This window comes from Thalassophryne amazonica, chromosome 1 (assembly GCF_902500255.1).
Source record: "Thalassophryne amazonica chromosome 1, fThaAma1.1, whole genome shotgun sequence".
NCBI classification, from domain to species: domain Eukaryota; kingdom Metazoa; phylum Chordata; class Actinopteri; order Batrachoidiformes; family Batrachoididae; genus Thalassophryne; species Thalassophryne amazonica.
The window spans coordinates 127,365,397-127,380,992 of NC_047103.1; the positions used below are offsets into that span (position 1 = coordinate 127,365,397).

Sequence of the window (15,596 nt, forward strand, 5' to 3'; positions counted from 1 at the left end):
TACACTTAGTTTTACCAAATGGAGCGATAATTTATTTAAATCAAAGCATTATTTAAATTTATGTAATTCCTTCTGCATCTTGTCCAGGAGCTGGCCCAAATGATCCCCACTACAAAACAGTTGTATCATCCGCAAATAAAATACAACTTATGTACTTGGAAACCAAACATATATCATTAATATACAAAAGAAACAACAATGGCCCAAGGACTGAACCCTGGGGCACCCCACAAGTAATGTTCAAGTACTTTGAATTTGTCCCACCAATGTGGGCACACTGATACCAATTGTCTAAGTAGCTCGCTATCCAGTCATGTGCCAATCCCTTGATACCATACTTCTGTAATTTGTCCAGTAGCAAGATATGATCTATAGCATCAAATGCTTTCTGTAAATAAAAAAAACCCTACATTATATTGCTTATCTTCAAACGCGCTGGAAATTTGTTCGAAGAAATCCATTGCAGCCAATGAAGTAGTGTGATTCTTTCTAAAACCGTATTGCTGCTTGCTAAGGATATGATGTTTAGTTAAAAAAATCATTTAACCAAATTACAAATACCTTTTCCAAAATTTTTGAAAATTATGGTAAGAGGGAGATTGGCCTATAATTTGAAAAAACACACTTGTCACCAGATTTTAACAATCGTATCACTTTAGCTATTTTCATTTTGAAAGGAAATTTCCCAGTCATTAGTGACAAATTACAGATATACAGTGGGGAAAATAAGTATTTGACCCACTGTCAGTTTTGCAGGTTTTCCCACCTACAAAGAATGTAGAGGTCTGTAATTTATATCGTAGGTACACTTCAACTGTGAGAGACAAAATCTAAAAAAAAAAAATCCAGAAAATCGCATTGTATGAGTTTTAAATAATTAATTTGCATTTTATTGCATGAAATAAGTATTTGACCCCCTAGAAAAACAGAGCTTAACAATTGGTACAGAAACATTTGTCTGCCATTACAGAGGTCAGACATTTCCTCTAGTTCTTAACCAAGTTTTCACACACTGCAACAGGGATTTTGGTCCACTCCTCCAAACAGATCTTCTCCAAATCTTTCAGGTTTGGAGTTTCAGCTCCCTCCAAAGATTTTCTATTGGGTTCAGGTCTGGAGACTGGCCAGGCCACTCCAGGACCTTGAAATGCTTCTTACGGAGCTCCTCCTTAGCTGCCCTGGCTGTGTGCTTGGGGTAATTGTCATGCTGGAAGACCCATCCATGACCCATCTTCAATGCTCTTACGGAGAGAAGGAGGTTGTTTGCCAAAATCTCGCAGTACATGACCCCATCCATCCTCCCTTCAATACGGTGCAGTCATCCTGTCCCCTTTGCAGAAGAGCACCCCCAGAGTATGATGTTTCCACCCCCATGCTTCACAGTTGGGATGGTTTTCTTGGGGTTGTTCTCATCCTCTAAACATGGTAAGTGGAGTTGATTCCGAAAAGTTCTATTCTGGTCTCATCTGACCACATGACCTTCTCCCATGCCTCCTCTGGATCATCCAGATGGGCACTGGTGAACTTCAAACGGGCCTGGACATGTGCTGGCTTGAGCAGGGGGACTTTGCTGCCCTGCAGGATTTTAAACCATGACAGCATCATGTGTTACTAATGTAATCTTTGACTGTGGTCCCAGCTCTCTTCAGGTCATTGACCAGGTCCTCCTGTGTAGTTCTGAGCTTACTCAGAATCATCCTTACCCCACAAAGTGAGATCTTGCATGGAATCCCAGACCGAGGGAGATTGACAGTCATCTTGTGTTTCTTCCACTTTCTAATAAATAATCATAATAGTTGTTGTCTTCTACCAAGCTGCTTGCCTGTTGTCCTGTAGTCCATCCCAGCCTTGTGCAGGTCTACAGTTTTGTCCCTGGTGTCCTTAGATAGCGCTTTGGTCTTGGCTATGGTGGACAGGTTGGAGTGTGATTGATTGTGTGAACAGGTGTCTTTTATACAGGTAACAAGTTCAGGTGCAATTAATACAGGTGAGTGCAGAAGAGTGGAGAATAAGAGGGCTTCTGAAAGAAAAATTAACAGGTCTGTGTGAGCCAGAATTCTTGCTGGTTGGTAGGGGATCAAATACTTATTTCATGCAATAAAATGCAAATTAATTATTTAAAAATCATACAATGTGATTTTCTGGATTTTTTTTTAGATTCTGTCTCTCACAGTTGAAGTGTACCTACGATAAAAATTACAGACCTCTCCATTCGTTGTAGGTGGGAAAACCTGCAAAACTGACTGGGTCAAATACTTATTTTCCCCACTGTATGTTAAAGGCTTAACAATGAAAACAATAACATTTTTAACCAAAAACGTATCAAAATGGTCACTATCAGTTGATTTTTTTTTCCCCTTAAGTTTATGAACTATTTGTCATTTGATTTTTAAATGGACCACAATGGAAATAAGTGTTTTCACTTCCTTGTGTCATCCATGTACTTCTATTCACCTTGGTGATCGAAATTACACACACACGCGCACACACACACACACACACACATACACACACACACACACACACACACACGGAGAGCTTTTTGTCTTTTCCACATTCTCTCACAAACAGGTGCTTCTATTTTTATACTTGCACAACCAGAGATCATGGGAGAAATCAATTACAATACATTTTTCACTCATGGAACTGGCAACATGACACTTAGCTCAGTCATGGTAACGACAACATGACACTTAGCTCAGTCATGGTAACGACAACATGACACTTAACTAAACTGACTAATCCAATTGAACTACAAAAACACATTAAATCAATAACACTAACAACACTGTTAAACTAACATAAACCACAATAACAACATATAAAACCCCAAAACTCCAAACTCCCATGGTGCATTACAGCACATTGTCCATTGTTTAGGGCCCCTTCACACATAGTACAAATGTCGTCAAATTGCACATGAAGTGCGCATGAAGCAGGAATCGTATGTAATATGTGTAAAATCGTAACTCCCTCCTTGTACACCTGTTGCTACAATTATTTGTGCACACCAGCGGCTGAAAGACAGAATGTGTGATGTGAAAGCCCATCAAAACCTCTCGCAGCAGGTGCCAGCCAAATTCCAGCTGACACACACGAACATCTAACACCGCTCACTTGGCACTTAAGCCCCTTTCACACCATGTTTTTTTTTTTTTGACCTTTTACCAAACTACTCCACAATCTCATCACCTGTGGATATCTATCTAAGTTATATTCCGAGTAATGTTGATCCATCGAGACCACAGTTGTTGACATATCCAAAAAAGGGGTAGTTCAGACCGACTCGCTTTGTCATAATGAGACTACTATATGTTAGCAGCTACATGTTAGCTGTTCTTAAAAGTCACCACTCAATGTAAGGCAACATGCATATCAAGCAGGGCTCCCACAAAGACTGCCCTGCATGATCGTATGATGCACTTTGAAAGCAGACAGACACAAGACACTTCAAGGCTATGGAACATTCTGCTCCTCTGACTAATCAGTTTCTGCTGGCACAGGGACATGCAGTCCTTGATCAAGCCTCTGTCTGCAACCTTGATGGTCTTGGAATGTTTAAGCAACTATTCTTACAGGGTTCATCTCAGGTTGTGGTAATGAGATTATTAATAAGGAATAAGGAAAATATAAAAGAGCAGATGTAATAAATAATAATAATAATAACATGTTTGTTCATTACATTTTATCTAACACTTGTTATGAGAATTGAGAGAACCACAGCTCATCAACAGTACGGATTAGGTTGTTTCTCGACATTCAGGGAGCATTTGATAAGTTATCAGTTGATTCCATCAAAGAAGCAACATGACACTCAACCAATTGAACTACAAAAACACAATAAATCATTAGATTTTCAAACTATTTTTGTCAAAATGTTCCACACACTGTGGTGAATTCCAGAACTGCCCTGCAAGGTCAGCTCAAAGTTAGTCCTTTGAATGAAGGACAAGGTAATTGGGGTCAAATATCTGATCGTGATAGCTGTTACTGTCTCCATAGATGGTCGAAATAATTCATTTGGAGAAAACAAAAAATAAATTTATGTCGTTTATAGCAATGTGAAGCTTTGCATTGCTCCTATATCACAATTTTTTTTCTGTTTTTACAGAAGTTTGGGAACTTAAAATGACAAGCAACTGCACTGAATTTGACTTTTGACTTTGTGGTCACAGTAAGAGGCTCTGTCAGACTGATTGAATAAGGTGAAAAAAATCAACAAAAACAACAAAAAAGCCATTCACCACAAAGCCTTTTACTACAAAAATGGAATTTACTGGTAAACACTCAAAAAAAAGTAATGTGGCAATTTCTGTGGTTTGGCTGACAGTTGAGTTTAGTTCTTTGAGGGTTTTGGCCTCCCTGCCACACAAGACGGAGAAAACCGTTTGTGAAAAAGAGCTGTTATCCAGCAAAATTTAGACAAGTCACACAGCTGTACATTTCACCAGATGTATGGATGAAAATACAGATAACGTGTTGTAATTTGATTAAAAGCATATTCACAATGCAAATAAACAAAGTTCAGATTGTTTTTACCTCGCTTTTAAAATTAGTGAATGTAATCCCAATGAGGAATCTTTGGGTAATTTTTGATCCTACATTGTCCTTTGACCTCCACATTAGAGACGTTACGAGTAGTGCTTTCTTCCATCTGTGAAATATAGCAAAGATTTGTCCCATCCTGTCTATGGCTGATGCTGAGACTCTGATACATGCACTTATCTCTTCCAGATTGGACTATTGCAATGCTTTATTTTCTGGTTTACCGCAGTCCAGCATTAGAGGTTTTCAGCTGGTTCAAAATGCTGCTGCCAGACTTTTGACATGAAGCAGAAAGTTTGATCATATTCCACCCATTTTAGCATCGCTTCATTGGCTTCCTGTCTCTGAAAGATTGGATTTTAAGGTTCTGTTACTGGCCTATAAAATTGTTTATGGACTGGCGACCTGGTTAAGCCCTACGTACCGGCTCGGGTCCTGCATTCGCAGGGTATGGGACTTCTTTGTGTTCCCAGGGTGAATAAAAAGTCAGTCGGTCAAAGAGCCTTTTCCTGTCATGCCCCTGCCCTGTGGAATGATCTCCCGCTACACATGCGGCAGTTGGGCGCTGTGGAGACTTTTAAATCTAAACTTAAGACCCACTTGTTTTCCCTGTTTTACAGTTGTATGCAAAAAGTTTGGGCACCCCTGATAATTTTCATGATTTTCCTTTATAAATCATTGGGTGTCTGGATCAGAAATTTCAGTTAAATATAACATATAGCAGATGACCACACTGATATTTGAGAAGTGAAATGAAGTTTCTAGTATTTACAGAAAGTGTGCAGTAATTATTTAAACAAAATTAGGCAGAGGGAAGAAAGCAGTCCTTGTAATGTCTCTAATGTGGAGGTCAAAGGACAATGTAGGATCAGAGATTACCCCAAGGTTCCTCACTTTGTCCGTATGATGTATAACACACAAACCTAAGCTCTATGCACTATCTGGTCAAATTGATGCCTGTGTCTCACTGGACCAAGAACCATCATTTCAGTTTTATCAGTTTAAAAGTAGGAAGTTACTAGACATCCAGCTTCTCACTGCTGCAAGGCAGTCTTCTAAAGATTTTATGTGAATGAGATTACTAGCAGTTATCGGCATACACAATTGAGTATCATCAGCATAACAATGAATGTCAATCCCAAAGTGCCGCAGTATATGACCAAGGGGTGCTACATAAAGGGGGAAAAGCAGGGGGCCTAAAACAGATCCCTGTCAAACCCCGAATTTCCTGTCACTAAGGTTAGAGGTACTGTTATTATACAAAACACAGTCAGAATGACTGGACAGGTATGACATCAACCACACAAGGACACTTCCAGTAATCCCAAAACGACTCTCCAGTCTATCAAGCTGAATGTGATGATCCACGGTATCAAATGCAGCATTAAGCTATAACAGCACCAAAACCGTAGTGGTGTCAGAGTCCATTGCTCGCAGAAGGTCGTTCACTCCTTTATTGAATGCTGTCTATGTGGAGTGATAGTTTCTAAAAGCAGACTGCAATGGCTCAAAAATATTTTTCTTGGTCAGGTGGGCCACGAGCTGCTGTGAAACCACTTTTACCAGAATTTTAGAACAAAATGATAGATTTGTTATCAGCCCATAATTTTTCAATACACTGGGGTCAAGATTAGATTTCTTAAGTAATGGTTTAATCACTGCAGATTTGAAACATTTAGGAACAGATCCAGAAGTTAGTGAGAGATTAAAAATTTCCAGCACAGTCGGCCCAAGAACGGGCCATAGGTCCTTAAACAGTTTTGTTGGTATGGGATCAAATAAACTGGTTGTGCTTTTTGTAGACATCACGAGTTTCATCAGTGTGCCTACTGAGATACTATAAAATTCTGTAAATCTCAGAAACACCTCAGTGGTAGCACCCACTTCCATAGAAGGGTGTAGTGACTGGGCCAAGGCGTGTTGAGATATGCTCAACCTAGGTGGCTGTGCATGAATGAGAATTGCTGCCATGTCAAACAAAAACTTTGAGTTATGCTTGCTTTTATTCATCAGATCAGAATAATATGCTAACTTTGTAGCCAATAGTGCATGCTTATAATCTAAGATTGCATCACACCATGCAAGGTGGAACACATCTAATTTGGAGCTACGCCATTTCTGTGCCAAATCTCTAGTCTTCTGCCTAAAGTCACGCAAGTAACCACTGAACCAAGGTGACTGTTCCTTGGGAAGGTGTGGCCTTAATAGAGGAGGCGCAATCTTATCAAGTGTAGTTTTGAGCACTAAATTTAAACTATCGACTAGACTTTCTACTTACTGAGCATTCTCCAAACTTGAAGCTAAAATATCAGGCAATCTGGCCTCAAATTCAGTCATAGTTGAGAGTTTAATGCTTCGCCGCAGTAACAGAAAAGGTTGTTGCTCCACTAAACGTGGCAGCGTAAATGTAAACTTAATAAGTGAGTGGTCAGAGACCACTGATGCGAGAGGCAAGATGTCGATATTCGTGACAGCAAAGCCACGTGCAAGAACCAATCCAGGGTATTTCCACTAATGTGTGTCAAGTCCTGAATGCATTGCTGGAATCCTAATGCATCCACAATTTCCATAAATGATTTGCAGAGTGGATCAGAAGGCTTATTTATATGAATGTTAAAGTCACCAATAATCAGAATGTTATCTGCACTAGTTGATGAGTTGAGATGAATGCACCAAATTTATCTAAGAATTCAGAGTATTGGTCAGGGCATCTATATACAGTGACAAAATAACATGGCTGATTTCCTTCTAACCCTGGCAATACGTAGTATCGTAGGCAAAGTGGAGAATCAGATGCTCAAACGAATTATATTTGTGACCCCAACAGCTAATAACGTAGACCTAGATTAATAAATAAGACCAACACCCCCGCCTTGCTTCACATCATGAGGGACGTGACAAAATGTGTATGCCGGTTGGCAGGCCTCATTTAAGGGAAGGACAGCTGGAGGTTTGAGCCAGGTTTCACAAAGCCCAATCATATCTCTGTGATCATTCATAATTAGATCATTAATCAACAGTGATTTTGAGGACAGTGAGCTTATGTTAATGAGACCCAAACTAAGGACCTCAGTGCAGTTGACAGCTGGACTGTTCTGGTTTAGGGGTGGTTCCAGGATAGCATGTATTAGGTGCCTCAAAGTAGGTTTAGGTTTGAGACATTCCATGTGGATTGTAGGTAGCAGACACAAAATATTTAATATTGCTGGAACAGCCAGCGGGCCATCCTCATTTTCAGTTGCTCAGGGACACGTCTATGGAATCAGGCCACAGTCTCAACTTCATAAATTTTCCTCCCTGAAAATCCACTATCACCACAGTGGGTTTTCAGCACTAATTTCCCCGCTAAACTAGTGGAGTCCATACCCACATTTGTCATAAACCTTGCAGGGTCTCTAATCCCCTGCTCCGTGGCCTGCTGTAAAATCATAATGTTACACTCCATGTAGAACTCCAAAGAGTTCAATTTCCAATCTCATCTGACCAAGCTATATTCTCCCAGTATTTCACAGGCTCGTCTAAATGTTGTGCAGTAAACATTAAATGAGCTTCAACATGTTTTTTCAACATGAGTCTCGTGTGGTAAGTGTGCATACTGGCCTTAGCAGTTGAGTGCATTCCTTATTCTTTTCTTTGATACAATTGTTCAGTGCTCCACTTGCTCCACAAGTGGTCCTTGACTCTTGGACAGCTCCTCTCATAATTCTTTTCACTCCTCTGTCAGGGATCTTGCAAGGAGTACCTGGTCATGGCCAGTTTATACGGCCCTACAGTGCTCACTGTAGCATTCAGAAGTTTGGAAATCCTTCTGTGACCAATGTCATCAGTATGTTTTACAACAATAAGGCTGCAAAGATCTTGAAAGAGCCCTTTGCTTTTACCTCGTTTGACACCTTGGTAATGAGACACCTTCTTATAGGCCATCAGTTGGGACTGAACTAACTGATATTAATTTGCACTGACAAGGGCGAGACTTGCTTTCTAATTACTGATATATTTCAGCTGGCGTCTTGGCTTTCCATGTATTTTGGCACCTCCCTTTCTTCATATGTCCAATATATATATATTTTTTTCCTGTCATTCCACATTATTACACATAACTTAATTTCTGTACTTGTTTTCATTTTTTTAACAAACATCTGGTAAAAATTTAATGTCAGTAGCACGTTTAGAAATATATTTACTAAGACAAATGGTGAAGTGTTAAATAATTATTTTACCTGCTGTATAACTCTGGTATGAGTCACAGCTAGCTCATACCATTATGAACATATTCAATTTTAATATTCCAGCAGCGATTTGATGCCCACTTTTTCTTCTGTGAAATAAGGGTTTAAAAGACAAAAAGCCATTCAACACAGAGTAATATTGGCAAGAAATGGCAACCATAGTGTGTCACAACGTGGATACAATCAAAGAAGTTGAGAGAGAGAAAAAAATGCCACAATCATAGAATTATGCCGTTTTACATCAGTTCAGAGGTATATGGAGTAAATATGAATTTCTGCTGGGGTAGGCTCTGGCCCCTACATGACCCCTAATTACAGTATATTAAGTGGGTTTAGAAAATGATTGATTGAATGATTCAAGATTCAAGAATTTATTGTCATTGCCACAAAGAACAGTGAAATTATGTCTGGAGCATCCACATACGTAGTTAAAAAGAGCAACCAGTGCAATAAATAACCCCTAAATACCCCATGTAAGATTTATAACATCTGTACTGTGACATCTGACAGCAATATAAAAACAAGATATTGATAAAATGCATTAAAGAGTAAGAACAGACCAAATAAATGAATATAAAAACGGTGACACTGTGCAGCAATGCAGAAACCAGTTCAATACTATTAATTGATGGCTATAATCCACGGAAGGAGGGACATGGGGGGAAGAGGGCAATTCCCAAATAAATAAGTAATAATAACAATGTGCAACAATCCAAAACCAGTTCAGTGCTACTACAATTGATTATGAACTCAATGCAGTTGATAGTTATAGTCCGTGGGAGGGAGGCAGAGAGGGGGGGAGGGCAGTGTTCAATAATCTGACAGTTTGAGGATACAGGCTATTGGCCAGTCTAGATGTTCTGGCCTTTACGACCCTATATCTTCTCCCTGAAGGCAACAGATGGAAAAAGTGATAAGCAGGATGGTGCTGATCTCGCAGGATATTACGCACTCTATTAAGACAGCGAGTGGGATAAATAGTGTTAATCTCTGGGAGAGTCGTCCCAATGATTCTCTCCGCTATTTTCACCACCCACTGAAGTGCCTGCTGATCAGCCTTAGTGCAGCTGGAGAACCACACTAACAACCCATATGTCAGCACACTACTGATGGCACAGTTATAAATGTTCACTATCAGGCATCTAGGGATACGGGCACTCCTCAGCTTCCTCAGATAATAGAGGCGTTGTTGGGCCTTTCCCACAACTGAGGCAATGTGAATGCCCCAGGACAGGTCCTCCGTCACTGTCACACCCAAGAACTTAAAACTGCTAACCCTCTCCACCGCATTACTGCCAATGAAGCTCTCTTCATTGATGGTCATTATGCCCCTGATTGAATAAATACATGCACGTACATGTTTGGATTCAATTTCACACTAAATGAATACAAATGCTGCATCATTATGGCAGCCAGTCACTGAAATTTGTCTAGAAGCATCGTCCTTTTTGTGCATTTATCATAGGTTTGTTCTTTGCTTTGTTGAATGTAGAAGCCATGTAGAAGGATGTAACTTGCAGACAGATCAGACACCACATCAGTGTGATATACTGTGACCTCTTTGAAAACTTTGATGCAGGTTGTGGGTGTTTAAACAAGGGGATCAATTTTCCCCAGGTGTGGCAGTTAACTGATTTGCACCTTTGGATTTTAGGCTACACACTCACTCTCTCTGCATACAAATTGAACCATGTGAACTGATGACTTAAAAGCTCGACTTCCAGACAGCCTCAGTTTTAAATGAATGGTTTCAAAGACATTTCTTGCACAAAAGGACAAACTCAATAAGAGCAGGAACTTTAATTTGACATTGTGGACACATTGCATATCAAACTCAATCAAGCATGAGCACTTAAACAGTCTGTAGGGTTTATTTTACAGGTGCAATATTGATTGTAAAATTAAGTCTGAAAAGAGATTTTCCATCCATTGAAATGGGAAGCTGAGTTCAGTGTGACGCCTACATCATGTGCAGAGGATGCTGCCCTTAGTTGCTGTTGCTGTTTTAGTTACCTGGTGCTGAAGGAATAAAAGAGACACGCAGCTGTGTGGTGAACCCCCAAAAGGCACACACGAAAGAAGCCTTGTTTTGCTTCTGGTGTCTTTAGCAGCATTTTATCATTAACCACCATCATTAAAAAAAGTTTCTGTTTTTATTATTTCAGCTGCTGCAGGAGGATCTGGAGCTGGAGCAAGTGAAGGTGAATTCGCTGACCCACATGGTGGTGGTGGTGGATGAGAGCAGCGGAGACAGTGCCACAGCTGCCTTGGAGAGCAAGCTTCAGGCAAGAACACTCCGTATTCCCACATGTTCATTTAATCTGAATTTACAATGCTCACATTGCACAGGATTGGCTGATCACACAGACCTGTGGATGTTTGTACAGCTATATAAACAGCAGTGAGCACAGCTAGCCTTAAAGTTGGTACCAATAACCGCAAATCCACTAACTGAAACATTTACTTTGATAATGCTAAGCATAAACCACTCACACATTTAGTGAAAGCTACAAACAACTTGATTTGTGGATTTTACACACACACACACACACACACACTTATATATATACGAGGGCTGTCAATAAAGTAACGGTCCTTTTTTATTTTTTTCAAAAACTATATGGATTTCATTCATATGTTTTTATGTCAGACATGCTTGAACCCTTGTGCGCATGCGTGAGTTTTTCCACGCCTGTCGGTGACGTCATTCGCCTGTGAGCACTCCTTGTGGGAGGAGTCGTCCAGCCCCTCGTCGGAATTCCTTTGTCTGAGAGGTTGCTGAGAGACTGGCGCTTTGTTTGATCAAAATTTTTTCTAAACCTGTGAGGCACATCGAAGTGGACACGGTTCGAAAAATTAAGCTGGTTTTCGGTGAAAATTTTAACGGCTGATGAGAGATTTTGAGGTGATACTGTCGCTTTAAGGACTTCCCACGGTGTGAGACGTCGCGCAGCACTCTCAGGCGCCGTCGTCAGCCTGTTTCAAGCTGAAACCCTCCACATTTCAGGCTCTATTGATCCAGGACGTCGTGAGAGAACAGAGAAGTTTCAGAAGAAGTCGGTTTCAGCCAGCGCCACCTCCGTGTTGATAACCATTTGTAAAATCCAGGCGGCTTTTGATGGCTTTCAGTGGAGTGAGTATATGAGAAATTGTTTAACAGCTGGACATGTTCCAAATTGTCCTTAAGGCTTCCAACAGAGGTGTTTTTCCTGTGGCGGAGCGTCGCAGCGGCTGCGAGCCGATGCTGCAATCCGTCTGCACGTCTTTCATTAAAAAAACTCTCCTTTAACAGTGGAATATCCGGATAAAATGTTGAAACCGACTTCTTCTGAAACTTCTCTGTTCTCTCACGACGTCCTGGATCAATAGAGCCTGAAATGTGGAGGTTTTCAGCTTGAAACAGGCTGACGACGGCACCTGAGAGCGCTGCGCAACGTCTCACACCGTGGGAAGTCCTTAAAGCGACAGTATCACCTCAAAATCTCTCATCAGCCATTAAAAGTTTCACCGAAAACCAGCTTAATTTCTCGAATAGTGTCCACTCGGATATCCCTCACAGGTCCAGAAAAAATGTTGATAAAGCAACGCGCGCCGTCCGCAGCGGCTATTCAGACAAAGAGATTCCGACGGGCGGGGTGGAGCACTCCTCACTCAAGGCCTGCCCACAGGCGAATGACGTCACCGACACGCATGAAAAAACTCACGCATACGCACGAGGGTTCAAGCTTGTCTGACGTAAAAACATATGAATCACATCCATTTATTTTTTGAAAAAAAATAAAAAGGACCGCTTTTTTCATCACAGACCTCGTATATATGAGGTCTGTTAGAAAAGAATCCGCCCTTTTTTTTTTTTTTTTTGCAAAAACTATATGGATTTGAATCACGTCCGCTTGCATCAGCCAAGCATGAACCTTCGTGCGCATGTGCGAGTTTTTTCACACCTGTTGGTTGCGTCATTCGCCTGTGAGCACGCCTTGTGGGAGGAGTGGTCCAGCCTCCTCGGCGGATTTTCATTGTCAGGAAATTGGCTGAGCGATTGCCGCTTTACTGCATCAAAATTTTTTCAGAAACTGTGAGAAACAGCCAGGTGGAAACCATTTGGAAAATTCAGATGGCTTTCGGTGAAGATCTTATGGGGATCACATAGATTAAGGAGCATTACAACCGGATTAAAGACGGCCCACAGCGGCTGAGGGCGCACCGCGCTCCGAGCGGCGATCGACAGGCTGAAACGACCAGATCATTTCCAAACTGAACGTTGTGTTGATCCAGGACGTCGTCTGACTACTACAGAAATGGCAGAAGAGGTGGACATACCACTTTTTCGGCACATTCCACTGTTACAGGAGTTTTTGTCATGGAAAGACGTGCGGAGGAATTTGCACGTCGGGACGGAGCCGCATGGCGCAGAACAAAAAGCAACGCCGTGATGAAGCCTCACAGGACATGTGGCATGTCCAGCTCGTCCACAATAGTCACACGACTGAAAAGCCACCAAAAGCCATCTGAAACTTTCGAATGGTGCAAGAGCTGCATGTCAGGGCATGTCCTGTGAGACCAACACAGAGGTGCTTTTGTCCCATGCCATTAGCGGCTCCGTGGTGAATTTCTCCGCTTCTCTTTCCATGACAAAAACTCTCCTTTGCTGAGATAATCCATCCCACCTCACAGGTGTGCCGTACCAAGATGCTGATTAGACACCATGATTAGTGCACAGGTGTGCCTTAGACTGTCCACAATAAAAGGCCACTCTGAAAGCTGCAGTTTTATCACACAGCACAATGCCACAGATGTTGCAAGATTTGAGGGAGGGTGCAATTGGCATGCTGACAGCAGGAATGTCAACCAGAGCTGTTGCTCATGTATTGAATGTTCATTTCTCTACCATAAGCCATCTCCAAAGGCGTTTCATAGAATTTAGCAGTACATCCAACCAGCCTCACAACCGCAGACCACGTGTAACCACACCAGCCCAGGACCTCCACATCCAGCATGTTCACCTCCAAGATCGTCTGAGACCAGCCACTCGGACAGCTGCTGAAACAATCGGTTTGCATAACCAAAGAATTTCTGCACAAACTGTCAGAAACCGTCTCAGGGAAGCTCATCTGCATGCTCGTCGTCCTCATTGCGGTCTCGACCTGACTCCAGTTCGTCGTCGTAACCGACTTGAGTGGGCAAATGCTCACATTCGCTGGCGTTTGGCACGTTGGAGAGGTATTCTCTTCACAGATGAATCCCGGTTCACACTGTCCAGGGCAAATGGCAGACAGCGTGTGTGGCGTTGTGTGGGTGAGCGGTTTTCTGATGTCAATGTTGTGGATTGAGTGGCCCATGGTGGCGGTGGGGTTATGGTATGGGCAGGCGTCTGTTATGGACGAAGAACACAGGTGCATTTTATTGATGGCATTTTGAATGCACAGAGATACCGTGACGACATCCTGAGGCCCATTGTTGTGCCATACATCCAAGAACATCACCTCATGTTGCAGCAGGATAATGCACGGCCCCATGTTGCAAGGATCTGTACACAATTCTTGGAAGCTGAAAATGTCCCAGTTCTTGCATGGCCGGCATACTCACCGGACATGTCACCCATTGAGCATGTTTGGGATGCTCTGGACCGGCGTATACGACAGCGTGTACCAGTTCCTGCCAATATCCAGCAACTTCGCACAGCCATTGAAGAGGAGTGGACCAACATTCCACAGGCCACAATTGACAACCTGATCAACTCTATGCGAAGGAGATGTGTTGCACTGCATGAGGCAAATGGTGGTCACACCAGATACTGACTGTTATCCCCCCCAATAAAACAAAACTGCACCTTTCAGAGTGGCCTTTTATTGTGGACAGTCTAAGGCACACCTGTGCACTAATCATGGTGTCTAATCAGCATCTTGGTATGGCACACCTGTGAGGTGGGATGGATTATCTCAGCAAAGGAGAAGTGCTCACTATCACAGATTTAGACTGGTTTGTGAACAATATTTGAGGGAAATGGTGATATTGCGTATGTGGAAACAGTTTTAGATCTTTGAGTTCATCTCATACAAAATGGGAGCAAAACCAAAAGTGTTGCGTTTATATTTTTGTTGAGTGTATATACACACACACATACGAGGGGTGATGGGTGATTGAGAACTTTTGAGCCTGACCTGTGAAAAGTAGGGTTGTATGAGTGACATCACTACAGTGCATGGAGGTGATGCGTATTGTCTTTGTGTGATGTGTCAGTTTTTCTTATTGGATTAAGTTATAGCACCAACAGGAACAAACATTTATGATTTTAGGATTTACAAATGTTTTTGCCCTTCCATCTTTATTTAAAGAGGAAAAAATTTAAAATGTTTAAAAAAGTCAATTTTGTAAAAGCTGACTGGTACATGAATGGTTTTAAAAGTTGGCTGAAATGCTAATCTGCTAAAGAAAATAATTTTCTTCACTATTTAGCTGTTAGCTGAGTAGCTATTAGCCGATTAGCTGAACTGTGCCTATCACTGTGTATAAATATCTTGGTGGCTAATGTTCAATAATATCTGTGCTAATTCCTTATTCTATGTTAGCTGTTATAGTGTTATTTGTTTGGAAGTTCTGAGAAATATAAGTTAAGTTTTACTTCAGCATGTGTCCAAATTTCAGACACAGGGAGATCTCCCCCTGTTGGTGAGAGCCAGTAACATTAGAAATGTGAGACTAAACCACACCCATTGTTAACGTCCATAAAGTATAAAATGTGTTGTATGACTCATTTTAGGGGCCTTTCGCAAAATGGACACTGTCTGTGAGGGTCCCAGGCTTGGTTTTTGACGTGATCTT

General features: G+C 41.6%; 1 protein-coding gene across 1 annotated transcript in view; it reads left to right on the forward strand.

Moving 5' to 3' along the window:
* dmd (dystrophin) overlaps positions 1–15,596 on the forward strand; it is a 1,392,820-nt gene that overhangs the window by 472,527 nt on the left and 904,697 nt on the right. Inside the window, exon 15 of the mRNA XM_034174291.1 lies at positions 10,940–11,059. Within this exon, the coding sequence (XP_034030182.1) occupies positions 10,940–11,059 (120 nt within the window). The remainder of the gene's footprint in view (positions 1–10,939; positions 11,060–15,596) is intronic.